Below are 18378 nucleotides of genomic sequence, written 5' to 3' on the forward strand. Positions count from 1 at the left end.
TTTTGTTGTTGTTGGATTGGGGCAATTAGCGTAGAAGCAGTGTTTGCAAGAATTGCCTGTGTGTGTGTATGCACATGCATTGTCAGCCGGCTGAAAACTACAGCAAAACCTAGGGGAAGATGCTTCCAAAACTGCCGCAGAATAAAACTCTCACACACTTCCCGCAGTAACTCAGTTGGGAGGTCTGAAAACACGCTTGAGACCTCTTTGCTCCCGGTCTGAATTAAACCCATGGAAGCCCGAGGCTACAGGTTCCCTCCCCCCCCAATGGACTACAACTCCCAGCATGCACCAACCGGAGAGCGCATGCCCAGTGGAGGTCAGTTTGAGTGGCAAGTTGTTTGTTACACTGTAACACCAGCTGCTTTCTGCACTCTGGAGCTTTTGCTGCCTCTGAGCTCCCTTAACTCCTTTTGCCTCTGGTCCTTTGCTTAGCTTCCCCCTCTCCCCGTCTTCTCTTGCTTTAAATCTCTCTCTAACTTTCACATCGGCTTCTCCCACCCCCCTGCTCCCTCCCTTTTCCTGGAGTCTTAAAGGGGGAGAAGAAGAAGAAAATAATTTAAAAAAAAAAAAACCTTCCCATTTTTAAAAAAATATATTAATAAAAAAATTAAACCCCAACATAGATGAACTACAAATGAGAAAAAGGAAAAGATGGAGCTACACATTTTAGAGCACAGGCTCAAAGTAGCCAGCATAGCCAAGGAGAGCATCCAGTTGTTTACCTATGGATTAATCAAACTTGCTTTCCTTTCCTCCAAGACCAGGTAAGTGCCAGATAAATAAATAAGGGGAGCAAAATGAAAGATAAAAGAGGCTGCAAGTGAGATCAGATTCCCGTGGCTAATTCCATTGCAGAAGCTAGGATAGCGAGGGGAGGGGGGAGGGGGAAAACAACTTGGTTCTTTTGCATTTTTTCCCTTCCTTGTCTCCAAACGTTGGAAGGGGTGTATGTGTTTTTTATTTGTTTTATTTTTTCTTTGCTTTTTTGTTTAATATATATTTTTAAGAAAACCTCAGTCTGTCTGTCCCCTTGTTTTGCTGTTCTGTTCTTTTAACATGCATATGTCGCCTGGGAGCTGCTTCTTGTAAATGAATGGATGAATGAAAACAGGTGTGGGGAATGTGCAGGGGGAGGGGGTGAGCCATGGAAAGTTTTTTGTTTTTTAATTTAAAGAAAAGTAAATAAATAAAAAGGCGATCGGTCTGGACAACAAAGACGAGAGCAGAAGCAGGAGGAGTGGTGTGGGTTTTTTTTTTTCTTTTCCCCAGCACTTATTTAAAACAAACACCCCCTACATTATTTGCTCTTTTAAGGGTGCTTTTTAAATGCTGAGTACTCTGGAGTAAGAAGGGATTGAAGTGCATGCATTGTTGCAATATTACAGTCTTGTATTTTATTATTTATTTATTAAGCATTGTGGTTTGTGAGAGGTATCTGAAGAAGAAAAAATGCAGTGGCCGGCAGTGTATGAGAATATTTTTTTCTTATTATTTTGGCCAGTCTATAAAAATATATATGTATTCTGCCAAGGCGCCTCAGAGGAAAAACAATTAGAATTGCAAATGCATACTATATCTATATAAAAATATAGTCAGGTTGTTGACATTTGTTGGTTTACGTGGATAGAGTGGGAGGTAAAACTCTCTTTTGGTTTTCTGAGCCTGATAATTTGTATTTCACTTTTCTTCACTGAATCATCCCAAATAGCATTTATGTTTAAAGACAGGGGACTTTTGCAGGCAAGAGGAGAGAGAATAAGTTAGCATTATTTTTCTAAATGGTTTCATTCCATTCCGTAATTCAATCTGCTCTGTTCAATAATGCTTATGGATGAATGGACCTGTTTGTGGTGTAATTTGATTGCAGTCCCTTATCTCTTACAGTTAAACTTCTTGCATTGAAATTTCACTCTGATTTGTGGCTCATCCCAGTTGGCTCAACACTGGCATTGTTTGCAGTGTAATGTATATCAGCACCTTGTTTACTGCTGCCTCTGAATACTCAACAGGGTATTAAAGGCTTAAATCTTAAATGTCTTTTTTAATGTACAGTTTCATTACTAATTAAAAGTGACTGCTAACCTTTGTTCCATTTAATTGCTAATCAAGTCACTGTTTTCTGATGCTTCATGTCAGCATTAAAGTCTTCCATTGTTGTATGCAGTGTTGTTGTAGCCCTGTTAGTCCCAGATATTAGGGAGAAAAGGTGGGTGAGGTATTAATATTATTATTAATCTTTTATGTTATGTTAAAGTCAACATTTTGAACCTTTAAATCGGTGGCTCCTAACAAACAGATTGTTTTTCAAGTTCAAAGATTGTCCAGTTTTCTTCCAGCTTAAAGTTACATTTCTTGTCCACAAAATTTGGCAACCATGAATAGACTTAAGGTTGCAATATACATCTCTTGCGTTTGTGTGCAGTACCGTATCTTGCATTTTGGGTTGTACTTTATCAACCTTCAGGTTTCATACTGTTGCCCATCACTGTGGTATTGGAGCACCTTCCATGTATAATTAGAAGCAATCGCAAAGTCCCTAAGAATCTTGATGGAGTCTCTGGCACTTGTCCCTTTTCAGGGTCAAAACTCTGCTTGGGGAGGATTTTACGCTTTGTTTTTTAAAAGATTTCATTCATTCCCTCGTGTTTCTTATATATATATATATATATATATATATATATATATATATATATATATATATATATATATATATATATATATATATTGCTGCTGTTGGTAGGGATTTAGGGATAGAAGGTGGTGCCAGTGTAGTGTCAATCTTCTGGTGACGCACTCCTTAAGTAGTGTTTTCTGTATATAGTGTTACCGTGCTTCACAGGTGCTTAGGAAACCAAGGTCCTTGCCCCAAGGAGCTTCTGTTCTGATGGAGGTAGCCCGCACAATGAAGGATCAGGCATGAAAGTGGGAGCAGATAACTGGGTTGATCTATCAACACACTTCCTCCCCCCGTTCCGATCTTCTTTAAAGTGAACATGATGGTGGCTTGATGATCATGAGCCCAAAGCTCTCTACTTACCCACAGGACAGAGTTCCTACTCCTTCCCACTAGTGTTACTGAACCTCATTTTGAAGCGACCAATCCGTAGGATGAGTAGGGAATTGAACCTCCACACCCATTAAGCCTTTGTGCAGAGATATTAAAGGTGCCAGTTGCTGTGGTAGCCTTTGCTATCTGTGTATGTGTCCAGTGAGACCGCAGAGCGAGTCTTCACCTTTGCTGCCGTATTGCCGTTAAGCGGTGATGACTTTTGGTACACATTGGTCTGGGATGGATTTGAGCCAGGGACCTAGTAGTGAAATGATCAATATCCTGAGATCAGTAGTTTTGAGCTCTTCAGACTCACCCTCACAGTTAGATTCTCATTCTGGGGGAAGATGAGTGAACTGTGATGAATTCTGAAGCATACATCTGACCCACTTGTAGCCCACCCCAGTTCTCATGCCCGCATTCATTATTCTTTTACTTGAGCTCGCATTACAATAAACGCATTTATTTTTAAAAAGAAGTAACCGTGGAAGTAATCTGATGGCTATCAGTAAGAAGGCAGTTAATGAAAGGAAAGGGTGAGACCCAGGCTAACCATGGGATGAACTGAGGCAGGCCTTAAAAGAAAATAAAAAAATACAAGTTGTGTTTTAAAATTAGCAAATGTTAATTTTGAAATGGCAGATGGGCAAAGGGTAAATAACAGCAAAGCTCTCAGATAAAATACAGTGTGAAAATATATCTATGAGCCAGGTCCTCAGCTGATATTAATCTCTTTAGGCCTACTGTCTTCAATGGAGCTACACTGAAATATGAGCCAGATTCATAATTGGTGTAAATGGGTGCACTGCAATGAAGTTGGTAGACTTACAGGGATTCACACCAGCTGAAGATCTGGATCATATATTTTTAATGGCACAGTTGAGATCTGCACATACCAAAACTGAGATCAACACAATTTTCCTGCTGTTACCTTTGTTGTTTCCCCCATTGTTTGCTGCTCTCTTTTTTGCATCAGGTCTAGGCTTGGAAGAATTAGATTTTTTTGTTGGTAAACATTAATTGCACCATACGCACACGAACCAATGAAAAAATATTTCTATCAATAATTATCAGAATTTACAGATAGGTAAAGTAAGAAAAATGCTGCTTGAGAATTTCTTAGTTTGATTTCAGAGTATTTGCTTTGTATATTTTCATATGTGATGTTGACAATTTCCGCGTTAATGGTTATAAAACTTTAACTGTTTGAATCTCTGTCTACTGTAATTAAATAATTTTCTGATCTTTCCTATTGTCTGACCTCCCCCCGTAATTTTCCACAACTCTGAAAATGTAAATTGCTAAAAATTAAAAAATGTTTAAAACCCATAATTTTGTGCAACTGTGAACATTTCAATTGATACAAATCTTTTTTTAAAAAAGCTTAAAAATAAACATCAATATTATCCATCAAAATTATAAAACCAAAAAAACCTGAATTCTCCCAAGCCCAGTCATGTCTAAATTTGTCTTGTAAACTTCTCGGTGGCAGGGACCTTGTCTGTTTGTATTCTGTAAAGCACACAGCATGCTTTTGGGTGCTGCAAAAATCACCTCCACCACTGTTAAATCACTTACTTTTAATATTGCACCCTTTCCCTCTCTTTCTTTTTGTGCATGTTGTCTTTTTCAAATGCGAGTTTCTTGTATGTCTGCAAAGCACCATGCATATTTACCTGTATGGTGCTGTATCAAGAGCAGCTTCTATTCCACCAGCACCAAATACCCCCCACCTCCATATCCCATTCCTGCTGTGGTGGTAAAAATGAAACTGCTCCTTACAATGAGGTGATGCACCACGAGTGACCTATAGGAGGGCTTTCAGTTTAATAAATCCTATTCACTGGTTGATACGTTGCCCCGTTTGTCACCTTCGCTTACCTCCTGCTTCAGATGTTCTAGTTACATCCTCCTCTCCTGTCCAGGAGTTAGAATCTAAATACCCACTCTAAGTACTAGCAAGGAAGGTAACAGGGAAAAGGAAGGCAGAGGCATCTTGTCTTTCGAATGAATTAAAAAATACAGTCACAGAGTTGAGTTTGAGTCCTGTGAGACATCTGGGGGTGAGGGCCGTGGTGGTGGGTGTCTCCCAAACCTTTTGAGCAAAGATACATCCTGGAATCATGATAATTAGTCTGTTGATAAGTCCCTCCCTTCTTATCATTCATGATCCAATCCAATTTTACAATGTCTTGAGAGTTTATATATAATGTATGTGTGTGTATAGTGTACATATGTGTGTCTACATATCTTTTATTGCTCTTGATATTTGTGGCTTCTGAACAGTGCTTCACACTATCACCTTTCTGGGGTCAATAGGTCAACATGTACCCCATCCCTTCTGAGTTGTCAAACAGCTAATTAAAAAGATAATTCAAGAGGGGTGAAGTAAGCATAAGATGATCTTTTACCCTGCCAAACCCCTCATCTGAGACATTGGCCATGCAAAACCATGTGACAGCTCCCAAATGCAAAAACGAGAGAGACCAGAAGAAAAATGAGTTTGAGATGAGGTAGGTAACATTGATGGGATTAATTTATTGATTCTCTGTAAAGATTTCTAAACCCATCAGTTGCCTGATTTTCGGCTGCCAAAGTTTAGTAGTAAAGAGTGAAATAAACCAGTCTGTGGGTCCAATTTGGGGCTGGAATAACATTACTTTATAATCAGGGTGAAGTTGAAAGGTATTGACTTGGGGTGGAGGGTATGTTTACAAACCAAAAGATTTATTTATTTATTTTTGGGTTTTTGTTTTTAAACTTTGGCTACTCAAAATGTAACAAGGAGACAAGTACAACAAACTACATACTGTGTCTAAATTGGTTTCTCATTGGGGAAAACTAAATAGAGGGAACTTTTTAGTAGAGATGTGAGTTTATTCTTTGAACCAATCTTAATAGGCCTGCAAATGAACAATTTGTTGGTGCTTTGAGTATAAATATCTTCTCTTTGCACTATCACTTGTTTTCTCATAAATGTCTGGGCTGGAGATAATTTAATGGAAGATGGTTTAACACTCTTAAGTTTCAGACCTTGTGATGTGGTAGTGTGAAGAAGATTTTAAAATGTATCCAGTTATGGGGGAACACTACAGCATGTTCTAGATGTTAGGAACTGGTATTCAAGAGATCTGTGGTCCATTTCCAAATCTGCCATTGTGTAACCCTGGGCAAGTCACCCTCTTATGTCTGATTCCCTGTTGCGAGACAGAGATAGTGTCCAGCTTTTGTCAAATGCTAGATCTTCTATCCAAAGGCAAGTTCTTACTGCTACTCAATTACTCTTAATTCCAGTTCCATAATTCTGTAGGTTCTAGGGCAGTGTTCTCAAACTTTGTACCTTTCACATACCAAGCCTCTGAGTGCGACCCCCTCGTCCCCCATAAATTAAAAACACTTTTAAAATATATTTAACACCATTATAAGTGCTGGAGGAAAAGCGGGGTTTGTGGTGGAAGCTGACAGCTTGCGACCCCCCCCCCATGTCATAACCTGGTGACCCCCTGAGGGGTCCCAACCCCCAGTTTGAGAACCCCTGTTCTAGGGGGTCACCAAAAGGCTTCTACAGATAAGAGAGTATGTTTAATCCCAAAACATTGGGATGGGGTTGGGCTTGTTTGGGTTCTCTTCCCCTCCCACCTCCCCTCCATGAATAGTGGTATGGAGGAGATTTTTCAAGGACCTGTGTGTGACATCAGAAATGTAAGGACTGTGACTTAGCAGTCTAATCTATCTCCTACACTGTCTACTATGACCACACATTGCATTGTTGAGGCATGGGGGTGGTGGATAGGTTAGGCCTTAAAGGCTCATGGAGAAATGGCTTCTTTTCTCCTCCCTGTCCCCCCTAGCTCAGCGATTCCCCAAAGCACTCCGCCATGTGCCTCTGCATGCTCTGACTGCTGCCAAGAGCACTGGCTGTGTACAGTACTGAACTCAGCTGGAGAGGCCCAGCACCCACTATCCAGCAAGCAAGTTTGGGGTGAGCAGAAGGAGCAGAGACTGAATTTCACTTTGCCAGCTTGAGAACATGGCTCTGTAACTAGGAAGAGCAGCCATTTATGCTTATGAAGGGTAAATTCTATCGACGGCTCTTAGAGGACATTATCCAGTGTTTATAATACTTAGGACCTTGGAAATAACAGGTTTCCTCCCTGCTGATCTGGTCTTTTTTTTATAGTTTATCTGCAAACATTGTTTCTCATCCACCTCCCTTCCTCTATTCTTCTGACATATGGCCAGCGTGTCAATGTTTGTTGTTACCATTGCCTGAAGCCTTGACCTGTGAATCCTGTCAGACCTTGCAAGTTGAGCCATGTAAGGTCATGTCTACACTGGAGAGCTTACAGCGGCGCAGCTGTACTGAGGCAGCTGCACCGCTATAAGACCTTGCGTGTAGCCGCTCTGTGCTGACAGGAGAGAGTTCTCCCATCAACATAATTAAACCACCACCACCGAGAGGTGGTAGCTCTGTCGGCAGGAGAACCTCTGTGGACAGTGACACGCTGGTGAAACTTGTGTCGCTTGGGGGAGGTGTTATTTCACACCCCTGAAAGACGTAAGTTTTGCCGACGTAAGTGATAGTGTAGACATGGCCTAAGAAGTTGGGAGGAACACTTAGCTAGAACCTGCATGGAATTCAGTTGAAACATTCAAATCCCCAGCTTTGTGCCATGAAGCACTGTGTTGCTGGAGGGAGATGCTGTCTTTCAGACATCAAGTAAACCTGAGGTTCTGACGAGTCTTTGTCATTGACTAGGGCTGTTAAACCCAGGGTTCTTTTCTAGATTTGAATTTGGGCAATTACATTCTGACCATCTAAATTCCCGTTGTAGTTTCAAATGAATGTGGTATTCTTCTACGCTTTCTATCCTAAACTGTTTGCATTGGCACCGCTGCTGCTTTGCCCCACTGCATTTCCTTGGTGTGTGCGGTGCAAGCTTAGTAGGGTAAGTTAAATGCCCAGTGATGTGTGAACCCTACCTACCTCATTGAAATATTCTTAGACTTAATGTTTGTTCAACACTTTGAAGTGTTCAGATGGAAAATGGTGTGTGTGTGTGTGTGGGGGGGGGGAATGAAAAATATGATCTCTTCTGATTTCTAGCTGCTCCCTCTGCTGGTTGGATGTCTGAATCTTCAGCAACAGAACAACAATATTGTATAACTTATCATGGACTGAATCGAGATACTGGATTTATGACTTATTGCAACAATCTGTAACCCACTAACCCCTTCTTCCAGCTGCTCCCTCCCCTTTCCTTTCCTTCCTATGACTGGAGGGATGTTAACAGGCCACTTCACCTTGAATTGTCCCTTGAAATGTATGTTAACTACTTATGCTAAACAATCTGTTCCACCTTGTATTTAGCAGTGACGTTCTGAGTTAAGCCATGTCTACATGTACAGCGCTGAAGTGGCACAGCTGTGCTGATACAGCTACGCCACTGCAACACACCTGGTGAAGACACTCTATAAGGATGGGAGATGGCTCTCTCGTCAGCATAATAAAATCACCCCAGCGAGCATAAGCTATGTCTGCGGGAGAAGCTCTCCTGCTGACATAGCACTGTACACATGACTGCCTATGTCAGTGTAACTTATGTCGCTCTGGGGTGGTGGAATATTCACACCCTTGAATGACATACGTTTTGCCGACATAGGCAGTAATGTAGACATGGCCTTAGTTTCCCAGACTGGAAGAAGAGCTGGGTGTAAGCTCAAAAGCATGTCTCTCTCACCAACAGAAGTTGGTCCAATAAAAGATATTACCTCACCCACCCTGTCTGTCTTACATGAACTGTGACTGTTGTGTTTTTATGACGACTTGTTAGTGACAATGTTGTCAAGTTGTTTATTGACATGTTTTTTTAGAATCAATAGGATATTCCCTCAATGTATTGTAGTTTAGATTAGGTCCAGTTTTTAAGGCCTAGACCTATTTGACAATACCCCATTTCTGTTTTATAAAAATATGAACCATTCTGTTTTTTTACAGTGGAATTATCTGCTGGGCATACTAATACATTTATTTAATACCTCATTTCCTACTAATCTCGCATGCCTCAGTGTTACTGTTTTAATACCTTTGGACAAGCATTGCTGTTTCTTTTTTCAGAGGAAACACAGCACGGATTTGTTCTTTTGTTTATTGCCAACATTAGTAAACTCCGGCTCTGATCTGCTGATAATTGAATGCTGGTAAAGGAAGAATTACACAACAAGAATGTTAGTGAGGAAATAACTCTATTCATTTCAGTTTAAAATCAACAGAGCAAGGCCTGTAAGTAGCAGTTGTCATTTCTAAGTAGAAAGATCTTTCTTTTCCAGAGCTCAACTCGCTTTTGTGTAACTAATTAGAAGATATCGTTATTAAGAGAGAAAACAATTAACAAACAAACCTGTTTCCTTATAGCATAAAGGCACTAAAGATTGTTCGGTTGCAAAAGAGACCTAACCAATTTCCCATTCGTTCCAGATCTTCTATGCAAAACTTACTGTACTGGCCATGGCAACTGGAATCTAAGTTCACTTTTGAGGTTTGATGTATAATAAACATCTTGTACTACTTGATACAAAGATTTATTCTGCCATCCAAATCCATTAATGCCTTACAGGCCGGAATTCACTTCCTCACTTTCATCTGTTAAATATATGTAACTAAAGATTAAATACAAGAACTAGGGGTCATCAAATGAAATTAATAGGCAGCAGGTTTAAAACAAATAAAAGGAAGTTCTTCTTCACGCAGCACACAGTCAACTTGTGGAACTCCTTACCTGAGGAGGTTGTGAAGGCTAGGACTATAACAGAGTTTAAAAGAGAACTGGATAAATTCATGGTGGTTAAGTCCATTAATGGCTATTAGCCAGGACGGGTAAGGAATGGTGTCCCTAGCCTCTGTCTGTCAGAGGGTGGAGGTGGATGGCAGGAGAGAGATCACTTGATCATTGCCTGTTAGGTTCACTCCCTCTGGGGCACCTGGCATTGGCCACTGTCGGCAGACAGGATACTGGGCTAGATGGACCTTTGGTCTGACCCGGTACGGCCTTTATGTTCTTATGTTATGTTCTTATGTAAATAAAAGCTTGCTTTTTAGAAGCAGTCCATCTTAGAAGGCTTGTGCTGGTAATGTTGAGGTGTCAAAAGTGCTGTTTAGCTCAAGCTGGCAGAATCTAGTAAAGATGAAGTCTAGATTCATGCGGTAGTCAAACTATTTGCAACCATTTTTGGGGTGTCTTTGGTGAACTACACTTACTGTATTATAGAAATCTCTAAGGACCTGCCTGTCTTGATGGGCAGAAAGCCAGCGTGTTTCAATCATGATAGACCAATTGAGTAAGCTTAACATGACTGCAAAGCCCCATTTAAGATGCAGACTAATATGAAACACTATAACTGCAGGGAGATGTCAGGAGGGACCGAGGAATTGCAGGCTGTCATTGTTAGTGAACTCCACAATCAATCTGTACTGAGGTGTCAAGGAAGATAAGAAAAAGCTGCTTATATATGTGTAGATTTGTTTTTTAATAAATGTGATTCCAAATGCATTGTGGGTGTTTTTCTCATTGTTGGAAAGTTTGGGCACCTCTGTTAGATTTACCGTAATTGTGTATCCAAAACAGTGCCAGCTAAGTTACAAAATGTAGCTATAAAGTATTAAAATAGGTGAGTTGGTTTTAAAAAAAAAAATTTCATTTACTTGTTTCCAGTGGAATTTCTGAACCTAGAGGTTCTTGCTGGTTCTGTCAGGCTGGGGATTCACAGGTATTAGTACTAAAAATAGGAATGTTTACAAGTTGGGAGGTGGGTAAGCCAGTTAAAACTCAGGTGTGGGTGGCTGTCTCCGAATGTAACAATTTGTAAAGAATGTACAGGCTTTATAAAACTATATCTGGGACAATGTCACTGTCTTTTCTGTCCCAGGGTTTTTCAAAATAGCAGCATGTGCCAAAGGACCTTAGCAATGTTGTCTGCTGGTCACAGAGACACCTGAATATTCCTCCCAGTTGTAGGTGGAGGAAGGACTGCCCATTGGTCAGGGTATCAACTTAGAATCCAGATTCAGTTTTCTGTTCCGCCACAGACTTTGGCGTGACCTTGGGCAACTAACCTAGTGCCAGATTTGTCAAGGTATTTAGGCATCTAAAATTCATTGAAATCAATGGAAGTTCAGCACCGAGGCACTTTGGAAAATCCCACTAAGTGGCTATCTGAACTTTCAGATGACTAAATACCTTTAGAAGTCTGGTCTTTAGTCTCTCTGGGCCTTAGTCCTCCATTTGTAAAATGAGGCTGATAGCACAGGGGTACTGTGAGGATGAATACATTAAAGATTGTGATGTGCTTAGATTCTATGGGGAGGGGGCCATATGACTATTTAAGGTAGAGAGGAACTCCTATCCCCTGGTCTTGTTCACAGGCCAGACCATGTCTTAAACAGCGTTTCTGGCTCGCTCATGTGTACTCCTCTAGGCAAAGTGTGAAGTTGTGCACACTTAGCTAGTTCTCTCCTAAAGCTGCACACGGTTATACTGTGGGTGAGAGTTCGAGGCAAGGCCTTTAAAAATACTTATTTAGCTGTCTATGGACCAAAGAAAGATACATTGAAACATCAGTAAATTTTGTATTTGTATTTTTAGGAGGACCTAAATTTGGGGGCAAAAGTTAGCAGTATCAGCAGAGGCTGAAGATGCTTCCCTGTGAATAAAATTAACACATTCTTCTGGATTTCTACAGTGCAGTGTGGAGTTGGGATGAACTACATTGTGTGTAGGAAGATGGTAGTTAGTAATGGGATAGAACAATGAGAATCCTGATGACCATCTACCTGCAAAGGCAGTGCATGATTCCCACAACAAAGGATGTATCAGAGAGGCCTAGTAATTCACAAAGAGTAGTTGAGGTTTGTTGAATCTATACTTACACCTTTTCGTATGATGTAGGAAATACTTTTTCTTTTCACTTTGTATCTGACTGACATGCAGATGTCATAATATTCTGATGGCTTGATGACTGCCATGAACAAATCTCTCTGTAAGTACTGAGCAGAGTTGTATCAATTGACTGCCGAGGAGGTTACAGAGGATGTGGGTTGACCTGGCACCTGACTTGATTGTTTTCCTGGAAAAAACAGAGTGACGAGGTACAAGCTTAGCCAAGTTGATCAGCATAAATGTCTCAGAACCACTTGGGAGTCTCACTCAGGACTTTGACAGTGAATCCCGTAGTGGAATCTTGATGCCTTGGGATCTAGTGCTGTTGGTCTGGAGTCTCACCTTTTCCATACAAAATGCTATTCAGAAAAGTAGAAGTAAACTTTAATGTTACTTTGAGCTGTGTGTGGTTCCCTGTTATCACACAGGCATGTTGAGATGTTCTTGTTATCACTGGATGATATCCTAGCAGTTTGTTTCACTTGGTATTACTTTCCATCCAGTATCATTAAGTATGGCTGTTAATCTCCATTAACAAGTGCAAAAATATTTTCCCGCTGAGATTACACAATTTAACCATTGACTTTGGAGATGGAATATCAAAGAAAGGCTGGAGGTACAAGAATGGGGAGGGGAAGCTGCCTTCTTCCTAGTTTCTTGGGCCTTTGATTTTGCATGACCCTAGTTCCCAAGCTGTTAAAACCTAGCATATGCTACAGAGCGTTTTCAAGGCTGCTATCTTAAACTAGAGGTCACCTCAGATAGAGGTCAGCTATCTTAAACTAGAGGTCAGCCCTAGCTTCTTGGGCATTGGACTAGTATAAAGGAGCTTTGGGACAGAGCTCTGGTGCAGAGGATCTGTGTCTGTTTCCATACCTGTGAAATTGGGGGTAAATGTTATCTCCATCTCACTCGTATTGTGCAGATTGATTGATTACAACTTGGAAAGGTTCTATACTGGTGTTTTTCTTACTGCGGTTGACCACAACATTAGCCAAACTAACTAGTTAACCCTTCCTTGGGAGTTCTATTTATGTATTTGATGTAATTTAGCAGCAAATATTATGTCTGCACTACGCCCTATTCTATCTTGGTTTGGCTCTGCAATGGTACGCTCGTCAGTAATAATTATCCTTTGGTTAATGCAAACTACTTGAAACCCTGTCCCTACTGTGATAACAGTCATGTGATGAAACCACACTTCACAGAGAATGCTCTCCTTAGTTTTCCTATTGGAAACAAGCTACTCCATGTTCACATGTTACTTGGTGGTTATTGTACTCCTTGTGTAGGCATTTAGTCTCCTTATAGTGAATCACAAGCTAATTGGGAGTCATCAATGTAACACTGTTGCAAAAAAAGCGAATATCATTCTGGGATGTATCAGCAGGAGTTTGTAAACAGGACAAGAAGTAATTCTTCCACTTTACTCCGCACTGATTAGGCCTCAAGTGGACTATTGTGTCGAGTTCTGGGCACCACATTTCAGGAAAGATGTGGACAAATTTGGAGAAAGTCCAGAGAAGAGCAACAAAAATGATTAAAGGTCTAGAAAACATGAGCTCTGAGGGAAGATTGAAAAAACTGGGTTTGTTTTATAGAATCATAGAATATCAGGGTTGGAAGGGACCTCAGTAGGTCATCTAGTCCAACCCCCTGCTCAGAGCAGGACCAATCCCCAGACAGATTTTTACCGCAGTTCCCTAAATGGCCCCCTCAAGGATTGAACTCATAATCCTGGGTTTAGCAGGCCAATTCTGAAACCACTGAGCTATCCCTCCCCCCCATTAGTCAAGAGAAGAGAAGACTGAGAAGGGACATAACAGTTTTCAAGTACATAAAAGGTTGTTACAAGGAGGAAGTGAAAAAATTTCTCCATAACCTCTAAGGCTAGGACAAGGAGCAATGGGCTTAATTTGCAGCAAGGGCAGTTTAGGTTGGACAAAAAGAAAAACTTCTTAACTGTCAGGGTGGTTAAACACTAGAACAAATTGCCTCTAGAAGTTGTGGGACCTCCATCATTGGGGGTTTTAAGAACAGGTTAGACAAACACCCGTCAGGGATGGTCTAGTTATTACTTAATCCTGTCATGAGTGCAGGGGACTGCACTAGAAATCAGTGTTTCCCCCATAGCCGGTCCGTGAGATCACCCTGACAGTTTAGGAAGGCAGCAAGCCAGTCCCTGGTATCAAAAATGATCTATTGAGGTCCCTTCCAGTTCTGCACTTCTGTGATTCTATGGCTGGGAAAGCCTTGTGCCAAACAAAGGATAAGAGTCTTTAAGGAAAGGGTTTGAATATAGTTGTCACCCTACAAATCAGTAGTTCTGAAGCTGTCACAGCTCAATAAAACCCTACTTGTGTCCCCTTTGTGCAATTATTGGAAAGGGGCCTGGAATGAATGATGCACAAGGAGTCTTCCAGCCCTACGATTTAGGAACTCATGTTGGTTCATTAAAGGCCTGAGCCTGCACCCATTGGAAAGACTCCTGTTAGTTTTGGTGGAGGTCAGATCCATCCATTAGACAATAATTTAAATATGAAAAGGTCCCCAAATTATATGATCAGTGACGGATCACTTATTACTAGATTTTAATGGTCCCATGAAGCAAAGTGGCTATTTAAATGGGCTTCAAATTGTGAATGTGATCAATGGCCTTTAGAAAAAGGCTATTAAATAAGGCCATGAATGGGCAAAATAGCGCAAAATGCGAGGCATAATAAATGCAGAACACTGTGTGTGGTGTGTGTGTGTGTGTGTGTGTGTGTGTACTTGAGCATATGCTTTAACTTTGATTTTTCCTCATTGTTTATAGTATTTTGAGGTGTTAAACTACATTTGACAGTGTTCCATGGCACAACATCATTATTCATCTCCTTTCCAGTTAAATCATTCCCAGTGATTAGAACAGTACTGTAATGTTCTTCTTTTTTTTTTTAAACTCTACTAAAATGCCATAAGTGGGTTTCTAGATGTTCACAGTTATTAGCTGTCCTAGGCTACAGCCTCTTTTGCCTGTGTCATTGATTAGGCTCTACCCCATATGATCATGAAGGTTGTGCTTTGCTAGAATTGCAAGAAGGATGCTTTCTTGACACCTATCTACATACCTGGCTCATCAGTGTTACTAGTATAATGATTTGAGTATTGCATTTCTTCACTACTTTAAAAAAAAAAAATCCAATAGAGACAAATAGGTTTTCTTTCTCTTTTAAGATTGCATTATATGGCAAACTCACCAAGAGGGCTACAAATGTTCCTGGACTCAAAATACGCTGTATCAGTACTTGGTTTTGTTTGTTTGTTTATCGTGTTTAAACAAACTCTCGATGATCTATTCTGTGCAGGACAAACATAAGGAAAAGGACAATGAAAGGATTTTGTGGTGCTACTTAAATGACACTTGTACAAAATAAAGTTTAAAATACGCTTTAAGCACTTGTCAAATCTTTAGTGGGAAGAAAACCTGGTATTGATAACATTTTAATGTTCATTTTGTATCAAACTTACTGAGAGGCATAAGGCAAAATTTTCAAAAACAACCAGGTCCCATTTCAAAAAGAGACTTGGACACTTGATCCTAAGACTCCTTGAAAGCCAGTGGGACTTAGGCTCCCATGTGCCTGTCACTTTTGAAAAATGGACTTAGATTCCTAAATCACTTAGGTGTGTTGAAAATTTTGCCTGCTGGCTAAAGAATACCTCTCAACCTGCAACATGCAATACAATGAGTGATGAAGACCCCGAATGAGGGACACTCACACAGTTGTCGATGAAGGAAACTGCAAAGATGATATTTCTGCAGCCTCTGGTAGGAGTAACTTAAAGTGGGTGGAAAGCTTTATTTCAGTCTTTTAAATAATAATGCTTTTAAACCTATGTGTTTGTACAAAGCTCCTACAAAGAGACCCTGATTGGGGCCTCTGGGTACCATTACCATATACAATAATAAACGTTTGCACTTCTCTGCCCTCCCCACCTCTTTGACGATCTTATGGTACATCACAAATATGTGTTTCACTGTGCCTCTGAGAGGTAAGGAAATACTGCTATCCTTTACAGATGAGGAAACTGAGGCACAAAAAAGGTCATTGACTTGCCCAAGCTCTCAGAACAACTCTGTAGTAGAGACAAGAATAGAACAGAGTTGTCCTGTCTCCAACTCCTACACTTTCTCCAACAGAATGTGTGTGTGTGTGTGTATGGGGGGGGGGGGCGGGGGCAGCCTCTCTATTTTCTGTTGTACCAGCCATCTGAGGTTCTAACGCTTGCCTCTTTTTGTCCCCTTTCACATTCCTAGTTCTTCCAGTTTCACTAGTGGTGAAGTACTTTGTTCTTCTTTGCTTGCGCCTTGAGAGATACTCAGGTGGAGTTGAAAGATGTTGCTAGAAACCCAAATGGACAACAGAAACCTTCCCAAGAGTCCTAAAAAACAGAGCTACAAACACACCCGTGCAGTGTGTCTCATTCCAAAGTCAGAATGCTCTTGAAATGGAAATGGACTCAGCTAGAAATGAGAGGTGGTGACCAATGACAAACAAAAACATGTGTTTGTAGGGGCGCTAATAGCTGTGCTTCAGGACAGAGAATGTTTCATTTCCCAATATCAGATGACAGCTGCCATCACATGGACTGAATATGAAGAACACATTGTCAGGCTGCTTTATATAAAATGCTATTAAGACTGTAGCGCTCAGAACAATAACCGAATACTGAACTGCCAGCAGGGGGTCTCCAAGTGGACCAGTGTAATCATGCACTGCTCAGCTTCCAAAGGAAATTGCCGTTAGTGCGTTTGACTTGCTCATAATAGTAATGCATTGTTTAGCCTAATAACGAAGCAGCTGTCCAGGACCTGGCTGCTCAGCATTGCCATCTCACACCACTAATCATTCTGTTCTCATGTCATCCCAGAGATGAACTAATCACCTGCCACGTAACCTTGTCAAACTGGCAGGTTGAGTGCAGTGTCATTTTTTTTTATTAAACTAAAGAAACCATATTTCCACCCTTTTTTGATCAACTGGTTCATTTATACACCTTTGTCTTACCATGTGTGGCTTTGCATTAATGCGTAAAAATGTGTTTTTAATATAAAGTTGAGCATGGCCTAAAAAGGACTCTGTCAAATTTATTTTTTTCACTATGCACAAAATCTTTCTTAAATCACAGTTGCTTCTAATAGCCATGTGGGAATTGAAACAGGCATCTGTTTTCTTATGACTGTTTGTTTTCCCCCCATAACACATGCTTTTTTTAATTAACATTTCTGTGGTGCTCGGTGTTGGATCTCGGCTGCTCTCAAAGAGTCATGGATTTAACCTCACAGCATTCCTCTGAAGCACAGAAGAATTACCATTGCTGTGATGTACACGTGGAACTTGGAAGTGCAGGGAGAGTAAATGACTTGTCCAAGGGCCCACAGAGAATCTGTGGCAGAATGAGGAACAGAACCAGGATAATTCTGAATTCCAGTCCACTGCCTGATCCCCAAGGCCATCCTTCCATGTTGTATGTACAGTGGCTCCTTATTGAAGGGTTGTTTGTGAGAGAGGCCTGCCAGTATTGAAAGAGCACTCAAGCACTTGTTGTGAGGGAAAGGCGCCACCACCATATGAATGGGTTTTGTGCACACACAAAAAGCGGGGAGGGAGAGGGCAGGATTTGAATTTGTGATGCTTTGGAGCCATTGAGCTTGACTCTTATTAATGTTTGATCTTTCGTTAGCTGGTACGGATTTAGGCCAGGTGTACCCTGTAGATTTCTGCTGGCATTGCTGTGTTGGTGAGAGCTGTGAAAAAGTGTGATCCCTGACAGCTATAGCTGTGCTAACAGAAGTCCGCAGTGTAGATGCAGCTATATTGGCAAAGTTGCACTTTCATGTGTTTTGTTCCTAGGAGGTAGTTTCGCTATCCTGGTATGAAGCGCAGCATTGTTGGCATAGCTCCATCATCACAAGGGGCATTTTGCCAGTAGGGTACTGGTATTCCTGTAGGGTTGAAGTGCTCCTAGTGAAGGCATGGCCTTTAATTCTCACCCCATGCCCTCCTCCATGATCATCTTTCCGCGTTGGAAGGAATGTTGTCTTCTAGCTAGAAATGTGAGTCTCAATCACTTACTATAGAGAATTAAAATAGGAATTCTGTTCCAAGGCTTTATTGCTTGACTCGCCATCTTAGCCTGATATGACCAGGGACATGTGTATTGAACATCTGACTATCATTGAGACATCTTTTCTTATTGTATAAGAAGGTACGGTGTTAGTTGACCATAGTATTTCCAAATAACACAAGAATATTGTATGGTCATGTCACATACTGACTGTGTTGTGTCCAGAGGTTAAGAGTCTACTACTGTTGCCAGCTACTGGAGTTACTCCTTTAGCTCAAA

General features: G+C 40.9%; 1 protein-coding gene across 2 annotated transcripts in view; it reads left to right on the forward strand.

The window, feature by feature from the left end:
* The first annotated feature begins 335 nt into the window (after positions 1-335).
* CASTOR2 (cytosolic arginine sensor for mTORC1 subunit 2) overlaps positions 336-18378 on the forward strand; it is a 172091-nt gene continuing 154048 nt past the window's right edge. For both annotated transcript variants that reach the window (XR_010562228.1, XM_065418115.1), the window contains exon 1: positions 336-767. Coding sequence is in view for 1 of the 2 variants with exons in the window: in XM_065418115.1 (XP_065274187.1) it covers positions 655-767 (113 nt within the window). In the remaining variant the exon portion in view is untranslated. The remainder of the gene's footprint in view (positions 768-18378) is intronic.

The sequence above is a fragment of the Emys orbicularis genome, chromosome 17 (genome assembly GCF_028017835.1).
Source record: "Emys orbicularis isolate rEmyOrb1 chromosome 17, rEmyOrb1.hap1, whole genome shotgun sequence".
NCBI classification, from domain to species: domain Eukaryota; kingdom Metazoa; phylum Chordata; order Testudines; family Emydidae; genus Emys; species Emys orbicularis.